Source organism: Gadus macrocephalus, chromosome 6, assembly GCF_031168955.1.
Source record: "Gadus macrocephalus chromosome 6, ASM3116895v1".
Lineage (NCBI taxonomy): Eukaryota > Metazoa > Chordata > Actinopteri > Gadiformes > Gadidae > Gadus > Gadus macrocephalus.
Window position 1 is genome coordinate 12645484 of NC_082387.1, and position 11828 is coordinate 12657311.

At 48.0% G+C, this 11828-nt stretch overlaps 1 protein-coding gene across 2 annotated transcripts in view; it reads left to right on the forward strand.

The window, feature by feature from the left end:
* Positions 1 to 1411: 1411 nt before the first annotated feature.
* tet3 (tet methylcytosine dioxygenase 3) overlaps positions 1412 to 11828 on the forward strand; it is a 47159-nt gene continuing 36742 nt past the window's right edge. Inside the window, exons 1-2 of one of the 2 annotated variants that reach the window (XM_060054185.1) lie at positions 7935 to 8499; positions 9403 to 9462. Coding sequence is in view for 1 of the 2 variants with exons in the window: in XM_060054182.1 (XP_059910165.1) it covers positions 1427 to 1789 (363 nt within the window). In the remaining variant the exon portion in view is untranslated. Of the gene's footprint in view, positions 1790 to 7934; positions 8500 to 9402; positions 9463 to 11828 lie in introns of those variants that run through there. The other variant, XM_060054182.1, reaches the window with a different exon arrangement.

Below are 11828 nucleotides of genomic sequence, written 5' to 3' on the forward strand. Positions count from 1 at the left end.
ACAAAGAGCGATGTCGCGGACAGCAACGAACCCCCAACTCTCAGAGAGACGAAACAAAGACCCCTGATCGAGAGAGCGACTATTATCACTTTGTAAAATGCTCACGGAGTATAGGTATTCGTACAAATGACAACAGCTGTGGTGGAATTAGACCACATCCAGATCCAGTGTTATTATTTATTTTAAGTTTTTATGTTGATTTATTTAGTGTCAAGATTACTAACAGTTTATTAACTCAACTAAGCAAAGTGAGTCGAAGGCTACCATGTTCTTTGCTTTTTGTGTTTGTGACCCTTGGTTGCACAACTTGACAACACTGAATGATTGGAACAGCAGTCATTAAACATTCATATTAAGATTCAACATTCATTCATCTCTCTGGTTCTTTACGTTCCATTAGATAATTGGTGATTTTAAATTGTATCCACTTGGAGAATCTTTAGAACTAGTAAACACTTTACGATAATCCCACTATTCTCTATTCAAATCATGCATGCGTCATTAGTATTAAATACAGTTATTCCCATTTCCTTCTTCCTCCACTATCTGCTCTTTCAGAGGGCGCCATGCAGGAGCGGTCCTGTCCACTCTCCCCCTGGACCGAATGCGTCTTCAGGCGTAGCTTCGTGAAGATGTGCCGGATGGAGGGAGAAGTTTTTCTGTCTGTCTTCACCGTGACGACCAGATGACACCAAACATCACATGGACTTTGATCACAACAGGGTGTTGTTCACCCACAGAGATATTTTAAAGGACCTACGAATGGCCACCATACACATGGGCATTTAAGAGTCAGAGCAGCAAACTTTTACATTCATTTGCTGTTTTAAAACCTTGGGGGTAACGCCGGTCTTTACTCCTCCAAAGTTGGTTTGACATGAAGATGATGTCATTTTAAGCGAAAATCCTCCAGCCACCTTGGATAATGTCCGGTGTCTATTAGGACTTTGACTCCGAACTTCGTTATTCGAATATAATTAGAATATCAAAAAATAAATCAAAATTCAAAGGAATATTAGGCAGCCCTTAATATTCGAACCTGTTATGGGCAGGCCAAGAGGGAGAGACGTCGGAGAACCCGACGCAGTCTATTCATAATATTGTAATGACCACGGAAGAGGCAGTGAATGAAGTATTGATTAGACAGCGTTTTATTAGAAACCTAATAAACCGTTGGAACACGCAAGACCGGTAACCATAGCAACACGGTAAACAATCCTCGCGAAGCCCAATCCAGGTGTTACTGAAGGCATTTAATGGTCATAAATATTTGAATATTAATAAACGAACAAATATGATTTTTGGGCAAAAGTCAAAGCCCTAGTGTCTATTCCAACCTCTGAAACGGTGGGTTTTTAAACCAGTGTTATTCTTAACCTCCCATCAACAAGGGCAGAGAGGCCCAGGGCTGGACAGTGGGGCCAACATGCTCAGGCCCATGACTTTGCTGGGGCCCCTGGCCGAGGGGGCCAGCGGTGGTCCTCAGCTGTCCTTGGACTCGGAGGACGCCCACGTCCCTCGTGGGCATGAGAAGGAGTCGGGCACGGCTAGCTTGTCCCCGCTAAGCGGCTACATCCAGGCCGAGCATCAGCAGGCCGGGCTCTTCTCCCTGACGCCCGGGTTGGAGGACCCCCAGAAGAAGAGGAGGAAGAAGTGTGGCGCCTGCGTCCCCTGCCTGCAGAAGGAGAACTGCGGGACGTGCGGGAACTGTCTGAACCGCCAGACGGGGAAGCAGATCTGTAAGATGCGCAAGTGCGTCCAGCTGACGAAACGGAAGAATGACTCAGAGGTGAGGGTTGAGTGATGATGTTTAAATGTGTAAACGTCTTTTGGTTTTTGAATGTTTTTATTTATTTCTTTGGAATACATGTGTGTGAGTACCATTTACTATTTCATTCACTTTTTCCAAAGCCATTACATGTCATGAAGGAGCAGGTGTGAGGCTTCTTGCTCATGGACTTCTAGGTAGAGTGCACACATTGGGTTTATTCTGCCCGGTGTTCGGTTGTTATCGTGATATTACTGGCTCTATTGGTAATTGTTGTGTCCCACAGCACTGGAGTCATTCTTTCAGACTATTTTGCAAGGCTTCCCGGTGCTGTCTGGATCCACCCATGGATTCTTGGGCTGTCCAGACATGCTTTTCAAGGTTGCGTTAAACACAGATGCCACTCAAGCGTTGTGGACAGCTGGTTTGCGTTTATAGTCAGTCGGACCCCCTCATGTGCAAACGGTAAAAAATAGATGAATAAATGCATGCAGGGTTGAAAGGTCACAACTGCATGCACAAAATGCATCTGAAATCATATTTTTTAACATTCTTAAAAGAATAAGAAGCCGTCCTGTTTTGGAGTCACTATCAGTAACTCTTTTTCAGTTCACCGATTGACATACTGACATTGGTCTCAACAGTGCAAGATGACACCCAGCGTACTGTGATTTATCTTCAAGAGTAATATTTACATTTTTATTTTGCAAGGAGGAGCATAGGGATCAGACCACTCCACTTTCCAGACGAACGCCTCTCCCTCTTGAGCTTCTGCCGAACACGCAATGCAATATATCTCTTTAAACATCACCCCTCCCTGATGTTATGGCCACAGATTTCGAATGTATTCCTTTAGATGTAGTTATCAGCACACCAGCACCATTTCTGCATTCATCTTTAACATCGGCCAAACAAAATAGCATCCTCCTTGATAAAACAAGTCAGAACAGTGGTTCTGAAGAATCTCTTCTGTGTCTGTCTCTATTTTACCGTGGTCGGTGATAATCAGTTAAGGGAGGATCTTTTGTAAAGTGGCCCAGACGATGTACTCTGGGCCCAGACGCTGTAAAACTTATTTAAGACATAACAGCTACCTCTTAGTGTTTAACACAACACACCCAACTCATGGCCTTGTGTGAGCACGTGGGAGTTTGTGTGTGTGTGTGTGTGCGTGCTTGTGTTCGTAGTATGTGTGTGTAAGTGAAGCAGCGTCTGGGGCATGAAATGGCCTATCGTTTGATAGCAATTATTATTGAAGTAAAACATAATTGAAGGTTGTCATTTTAATTTGTAGTTGGGTACTTCATTCAACTAGACGGGGAAAATGTGGTTGTAATTCCATGTAGATTAATCAAAAATGATGGCATGTTTCACACATTATTCCTTTGAGTGTGCCTTGTGGCTACTTCACATGAATCTGAAGAATGGCAGCATTTATACAGCAGGTAGATTATTAATAACCTCTGTTATTTATAAAGTAAACCACTGCGGATTCTTCTTCGGTGGTGTTTGCTGCTGCTGCAGCAGTTGTGCAAACACGTGCCATGTCCCTGCTTGTTTGTGTCTCAAACATCAGCAACGGAGGGAATGTCTCCAGCTTCCTAGGCTCTCCCCTTTGACCTTTGACACCAGGGCAGGGGGTTGACCTTATAAGCAAGGAGCTATGTGTTTGTGTGGGTGTGGGTGGGAGGGTGTGTACGTGCGTGCGGGGGAAGGGCTGCCGGGTGTAGAAGGCAGTAAAATGGTGTGCAGTATTGAGAGGGAATCGTCTTAGCAGAGGCTTGTCTAACCTTCACGACTGCTAGGTCCTCCCAGAGCAGTGGCACCATTTTCTATTTTATGAGGATCGTCCTTTCTATTGTGGGAGAATAGGTTTTTGGTTTCACTAACCGTTTTAGTTTGTTTTTGAGCAGGTTGGTGAGATTCCCCCCACTGACTCTGAAAATGCTTTACCCTATCAAGGTATTTTTGGTAACCATATAGGATAGATGTACCCCAAAACAGATGTAACCCCCCCCCCCCCCCTGGCATCCAGTGGGCTCCTTCACTGTCTATCTGTTGTTTTCATATAATGTTTATTTTCTGGCACACTTGTTCTTTCCTCATAAATCTTGTATTCTCTATTCAAATTGACTAAGCCCTGTGCACAGCCGGTGTAGTTTAAATAGTATAATATTTGTATTATCGTTATGCAGACTATCTGATCTAAGGGAGACTCTCTTGTTGAGGTCTGTCCATAAAGGAAACAAAGAACTCTCTACTTTTAGTGGTCCCAAGGACAGACCAGGACAAACAGTTTTACAAACGGATAGATTAATAGCATCGGTTGACCTCAAACACAACAACTTGCTAAGGATGGTTTGTTAAGGCATATTTAAAATATAGCACATAACCAAAGTAATGGGCTATTTTTTCCTCTTTCTTTTATATTTAAATTAGTCTCTTTAGATTGCTTAGCTTGTTGTCTCATATTTAAACCGTGTACCTACTGAACATAGTAGCCTATTCAATAGTATAGTAATCCAGCAAGGTGTGTGTGTGTGTGTGTGTGTGTGTGTGTGTGTGTGTGTGTGTGTGTGTGTGTGTGTGTGTGTGTGTGTGTGTGTGTGTGTGTGTGTGTGTGTGTGTGTGTGTGTGTGTGTGTGTGTGTGTGTGTGTGTGTGGGTGGGTGCAGATTGTTCATCCATAAAGTCCTCCCCCTCCCACGCCCACTCCTCCATCTTACCCCCCCTCCCCCTGCACTCCCAACCCTGTTTGGAGGCAGCAGCTGAGGTCCTATCGCCTAGCAACCTTGTAGTCTCTCTTTGCATGCGTCCAACAGATCCATGTACTCATGCAAATATACATAAGCACACAGTGTGTGTGTGTGTGTGTGTTTGGGGGGGGGGGGGGCTGTACAGGAGGTTCAGGAGGGATAGGTCAAGCGTATAGGGATATGGTTAGAGTAGGCAGTACAGTATTAATACCATTAACTAAACCCTTAATTAGCACTACGATAACACAATCCCATCCCCCACCATGTCCACCATTTTGCTTTCGGGTGCAAATCATTGACAATGCCCCATGACTATAATGAGCCAGCCAACTGCCATTAACCATTAAGTGATACTGTTTTTAATGTGGTTGTGTTTGTTTGAGCCCGCATGCGTGTGTGTGTACATGTGTGAGTGTGCGTGCGTGCGCGCACGCGTGCGTGCGTGCGTGAGTGAGTGCGTGCGTGCGTGCGTGCGTGCGTGCGTGCGTGCGTGCGTGCGTGCGTGCGTGCGTGCGTGCGTGCGTGCGTGCGTGTGTGTGTTTGTGTGTGTGTGAAGTTTGGGGTTGGTAGCAGAGGTGGGTGCTGGAGAGGTTTTTAAGATGATAGGATTATCAATTCTCTCATAATGTGTGAGTGGGCCATTGCTCACTAATGAACCAGGCTTGGGTCAAAGTCTGAGGGTGCTAGTATTACAGACATCAAGGGGACATGTTTGCAGGCCCATGTAGGTACCAGTATACGTCTATGGAGGCTTAAGTGGTTAGGGTATTTGAAGCCATGTGAGCCCCTCGATCCACAAGAAAGAAATAAGTTAAACCATTTGAGGATCACATACAAGGTACTTAAGATAACAGGATAGAGGGGAAAACGACTATCGTATGTCATAACACAAACCAATTACCGTGTTTTTGGATGTAAGCCTCAGATGTGGGACCTTTTTATTGTATGGTTTAGCGTGTCCTTTCATCCAAAAGCAAATATCTGGATCTCATTTACTGTTACCTTTAATTCACTGTGCAGATGATTTTATTTGGAAACTCTTGGATTAAAGATCTGTGTGGATTCATGTCATGATGAGGCTGGTAAGGGTTCAGCATCCTGCTCAAGGACGCCTAAAGGGAGACGTTGGGGTTTGAACCCACCACCCTCTGGCTCCGAGGACGAACACAGCCGTCCAATGTAGCGTCCTGCCCTCCCGGCAGCCCCATGTGCAGTTGTGTAGGTTTTGCTGCATTGCCTCGTCATTACATCCTGCCTCCCCTTCTCTGCTCACTCTGCCACCGGCTGCTTTGTATGGGACAATAGGATCTGTGAATGCTCGGTGCCGGTGCCCATGGTTTAGGCTCTCTTCTCCAACGCCGGGTCCTCCCACTTCGGTTTCCGCTGTCGTCCTGAAGAAAAAGGGGGCAGCTAGTCGAACAAACTGCCAGGGTTTCTTCCAGGGATCTTTTCGTTTTATTTTCCCTGGGTTTCTCCGGGTGCTGCGTTCAACGGCATCCACGGAGCCATATTATGCATAACGGGAGGTGCTGGTGTTTTGAAAAAAAACAACACACACACATTAACCAGCGCTAACCTCCATAGCCGCATCTGTTGCCTCGCACTCCAATACCTCTAATACCAGGACTTCCGACCACTGCTAACGGCGTGTGCTAGTGCACGGCCAACTGTCCCGCTTCGTGCGGCTACTACTGCTGCTACTACTACGAAGCACACTTCCGTCGCTTTACACACACACACACACACACACACACTGACACACAAAAATTCTCACACAGGCGAGCACGTGGTAGCGCTGACGTCAGAGGTGGGGATTTCCCACGCTGGTAAAGAGGCAAACACGACCAGTGCTGTGTCACTGTCTGGCTGCCTGGTCCTTGCCACGCCCCCCCCTCACTCACTCCCTTACCCGCTCGCTCTCACTCGCTCTCTTTCTACACACGTTGAACTCTGTTGCTCGCTCGCGCTTACTCTCTCTCTTACTACACACACACTCAACTCAACGTTTCCACCCTTCCGTTTAAAATATAAAAAGTAAAACAAATTCAATCTCATTATGATGTTTTATCCATGATTGATGACCAGAGATGAAGATAAGATGATGAGCAGAGCGTTTGGATGGTCTGGGGACGCCAGGGGTGGCGGTTGCGTTTGGGGGGGGGGGGGAGTTTAAAGGGTGCGAGCTGGATTGCGCTCCGTCAGCAGTGTCAACAGGATGGGCTCACGTGCGCTGAGATATGTGTGGTATGTTGGACCGGCGCTCTTCTAAGAAAACATCGAAAAGGACTCCCACACACAGCCTCTGACCCACATCCACCCTCTGATAGTGACACCGTTCTCGTGTGCCACTTGCCGTGGTGCAAACATGAAAGTGACGAAATATACATTCTATTGGTGATCGAGGTCATGAGGTTCAGGGTGTTTTTTGGGGTTGCTTCCTCAAAGACCCAGACTTCTGAGTAGCTATCGTCAGCATGTTCACATTTAAAAAACCAACTGTGTGTGTTTCCGAGTGTATATGTGTGGGTGTGTAAGTGTGTGTGTATGTGAACGTGCACATTGTTTGCACATAGTTTGCGTGCATCCATCGACATTTAATTGCAACGCGTGCGTTCTCGCCCCTGTGTGCGTGTGTGCGTGCGTGCGCGTCTCTGTGTGCACGCACTGTGCACTCCGGTCCAGTTATTGCGGGCAGCCCTGTCACAGATGGTGCTGAGTGATACCACATACCAGAGGTATTGTTTAGGGAAGGCGAGCCCAAGGAGATAATTGACAGGCATAGAGATGGTCCCCCCCCCCCTCCTCATCCCTCTGTCCCTCTCTCCCATAGTGCACACACGCTCCCACACACACACACACACACACACACACACACACACACACCCCCCCACACACACGATATCCTTAGTTCAACCCCCATGTCACGCTCCTTCCCGTCCATCTCTCCGGGTCCCTCCTCTTCTTTCTTTCTCCATTCTATCTTCTATTTTCATCTCTCTCTCTCTCCCTCCGCTAACTTTTTTTCCGCTTCTCTCCTTCCTGCCCCCTCCCTCGTTTTCCCCTCCCACTCTATCTACCCTCTGTGTGATTTTTTCTCTCTCTCTTTCTTTCATTTGACGCTCCCCCCTCCCCCCCTTTTTTTTTTCCCTCCCTCTAGTTTTTCACCCTAGCAGCAGAGCCCAAGCTTGCTCCTGATTGGCTGATGGAGTGTCTTTGTGCGTTATCTCTAGCGTGACGTCTCGCCGGCAGGCAGCAATGCTGCTGCTGTGTGTGTGTGTGTCTGTGTGTGTGTGTGTAAGTCAGAGTGTGTGACCGTGCGCACGTGTGTGTTCTCCTTTGAGCAGGGGGCGGGAGCATTCACATCACGTATGCAGCCGGCTCGGAGGAGAGAGAGAGAGAGAGAGAGAGAGAGAGAGAGAGAGAGAGAGATAGAGAGTGAGGGAGAGAAGCGGATTGGATATTAATAAATAGAAAGAGGTAGATCGAGGTAGGAGGTGATGGGGCATCTATGTAGGTTAGTGAACACAAAAGCTGACTTAGTGGAACACAATATCATCTTGTGAGCGTGTGTTTTGTGTGTGCCGGTTTGTGTGTGTAATCCTGTGTGTATATGCGCGCGCACGGCAGAGCCGTACTAGCACAAGACACAGAGTGGGAGGGGAGAGAGAGTAAAGAGCTTCAGAGGCTCGGAGAGAGAGAGGGAGAGGGAGGTAGGGAGAGGGAGAGAGAGAGAGAGAGAGGGAAAATGTCTGTACTAGGACTCATGTAAAACAGGATTTAAAATACAAGATGGCTTCCTGAATGGGCTGAACTCAGAAAGAGGAAACAGACAGAGCGCGAGACGTATAAAGGGGGAGGACAGAGGTGAGACAGAGAGAGGGAGGGGGAGAGACAGAGAGAGAGAGAAGGAGTCTTCTGATGGGGATACGAGAGACGGATGGATTAACCGGAGAGGAAGCACGCTCAGACTCACAGGGTAATTATCAATCACACCACAACACACACCGCGCTGAGCTGTACCGGCAGCCGAGAGAGGGCATTGAGCCTGCCGGTGAGAGAGAGAGAGAGAGAGAGAGAGAGAGAGAGAGACTATTTTAGGACTTCATAGGAGAAGGGTAGGAGGGTGGTGGTGGTCTGGCGGGACCAAGCATCAGCAGGAGAAAAAAACACAGCCGGCACGTTCAGCAGCTAGACAAGACAACAGGGTGTGTGTGTGTGTGTGTGTGTGTGTGTGTGTGTGTGCTTGTGTGAGGGTCGGGATGTGGGGGGTTGTGGTGGGGGGGTTGAAGGTACCACTGAGAGCTGTGTGTGTGCTATATTGTTTCATTCCCCTATAATGATTTATAGTTAGCTTTGACGAATGTCTCTCGCTTCCTCGCTCGCTGCCTGGCATTTCACCCATAGGCTGAGGACATTTGCATGTTCTAGCTGTGGTTACCGTGAGCGGGTTTAGGGGCACGGGGAGATGCACCGGCCGCCTAACACTGCCCAGGAGGAACGAGATAGGGGGAGACATTACATAATTCCATAGCTCAAACTGGCGCCATCCTTTCGCAGGCGGATTCTCATTTCGCCCGGCAACACGGCGCGTGTGTGCGGGGTAGACACACGGCACAAACTGAAATAAACTAAGGACGTAAATATCCTTTCTGGCGTCTGGCGTGGGATAATGAAGGAGACCGTAAAGTCAATATAGGAATGTAGAGCGATGCACTGATGAATTCTGCAGGCTTTTCCTGCTGTCCAGATGGACTCGTCTAGGACAGTTGTTGTCGCAATGTTGTATTGATTGTTATTCTCTTCCTCTCCTCTGCCTCCCTCTCTCTCCTCCTTTCATCGCCTCCCTCTCTCTTTCATAATCTTTTGATGGAAATGAAAGGCGGAATATTTTGAGGAGACCAACAGAATTTGCTCTATAAGACCTGATCCGACAGTGAAGGTAAGACAAGTAAACCGTTTTATAATAAACTTCGTCAACGCCTGTGTCGTCTTTCCGTCTGTCTGACTGTCTCTGACTGTCTCTGTCTGTCTGTCTGTCTGTCTGTCTGTCTGTCTGTCTGTCTGTCTGTCTGTCTGTCTGTCTGTCTGTCTGTCTGTCTGTCTGTCTGTCATTATGTTGGTCTTTCTGTCTGTCATTTGTCTGTGTGTGTGTCTGTGTTGCCAGATCTTCAGCTAGTGATTCAAATCCACAGCTTCATATCAGGCTTGTCTTTTGAAACACATTTGCGAACTTCATACTAGAAGACACAATGTTATGCCACAATGTTACACTACACTTAACAACACAAGGCCACACTCTACTTCAGTAAACCACACTTCAACTGCAACGACAATACAGAATTTGGCGCCGATGGTTGGTGTATTCATATCCCAGTGTGTACCTGTGGCTGTGTTTGTTTGGCCGTTTAAACGCCTGTTGACTCACGTAATTGGGAGTTGTAGTTGTAGCTGTAAGATCCGCCCATCAGCTGCCTTCCTGCTAGAGCACATGCTTGGGTTTGTGTTTCTCATGGCACGCAGTCGGTTTGTCGAGAGTCGAGAGGCGCTCTCGGTTTAAAGCGCCGCACGCTGCTCACCGATTGGCTGAGCAGCGGCGGCATGTGAGTTGTGTGGCCAGGGGAGGAGGAGGCAGGAGGGGCGGTGCTATGGTGGTGGTGTGGAGGGGGAGGAGCTTAAAAAGGAGATAGTTCGAAGGAGTGGGAGGAGGCGACTACTCTATGCCAGTTGTGGGTCGGCCTTTTCGTTTCCGACTTCGCGAGTCAAATGAGGTGAAGGGAGTTTACTGTATGTCAGTGGGTCAAACGTGCATACGTGTAGGGGAACACGCCCGTGTACCGTAGTGAGTGGCCGTTGGCTAAGCAATGCAGCTGTGTGCGTTTGTGTGTGTGTGTGCGGAGAGGAATGACAGAGGCGTGACTTCCTAGGGACGGGTTTAGCGCTGATGCCACCACAAGCGCCGGTTGCGGTTGCATAATCAAGTTCCCAGCTAGGAGACACAGTTCCTCCACTGCTAGCTGACTGAGTTCCTACTAATAGCTGAAGAAGCGGTTTTTAGAACGTTATGTCGGATGCCGCTCCCAACTAAACCCACAAACCATTTCTAATAAAACACAGGAGTGATCGGATAAAATACCAAAACGTATACGCTCCGGTCGAAATAAATATGTTAGAGAAGTGTTTGTCAAGTTCTTTATCTAAATCGTGGGACTGAAACAAAGCCAGCTGAAAGCGGATGTAGTAGACGCCGGTTCTCAGATCTACTTGTACATGCTTCAAAGCTCCCTGAGCGCACTCTTTTCCGCCGGCCCTCCACGTGCAGAGGGGTAGCTGGTGTTGTTGTCTGGGCTGGACCCACCATCTGGTACCGGGCTGAAGGACCTCCGTCCATCCAGGAGGAGGACCTGGTTCTCCTTGTTCCCCGTGTGGCTCTTCTGTTCCTCGTTGGCAGATTGTCAGACGGCTCTGGCCTTGGCGGGTGTTTAGTACGCTTTGTGTTCTGCTTATCTGTTTCCCCCCCTGGTCAAACAGTTCCCATTTCCCCCCCCCCCCCGTCGACACTGTAAACACTGCCGCTATCACGCGACCAGCAGTCGGAGGACACTCACTTGAATGGGTTGACTATGAGCAGTCGTAACCCCACCGATGGAGTGTTTTCTATTGCAAACACAAGGCGACGACTGAGCCTAGCTTTAAAGTGCCAGCTGTATTCCATCCGTCATTAACGCTCTGCTATGGGCTACATCTGCTAGCGTACCCTTTCCTCTCCCTCTTTCATGTGTCTGTTCTTCCTTCAGAGGTTTTTTTTGCGAAAACAGTAAATAAATAAAGCGGCCGTATCACAGCAGGTAGAACCTTAAATGATCCGCTCCTGTGGGTGCTGGTGTGGAATCCCCTTTCTCTGAGCGTGAAGGGGTTAAGAGAAGCCTAGTTTCCGTGGCAACAGTGAATGACTGATGACATCACTCATGTAATTTTAGCTCAGGCCCTTCCTCCAAGGTTGCAAGCCAGTGGCCACATCTGTGTGTGTCTGTGTGTGTGTGTGTGTGTGTGTGTGTGTGCGCGTGCCCGTTTTTGTGCCTGCATGTGTGTGAACTGCTTAATGACCACTTACAGTACATGCAGGAAGTGGAGGTTTTGACATCATCAGTTCCATTCTGCGTTTGCTACTCTCGTTCCCACCTGCCTTCCATGACTACACTGTGAGGTTTGCTCTCAGTTTGCTCTCACACGCGCACACGCACACACAAACTGTGTGTTTGAGTCTCACTGCAGCTGTAATCGGACGTGTCACTCTGATATGATGTC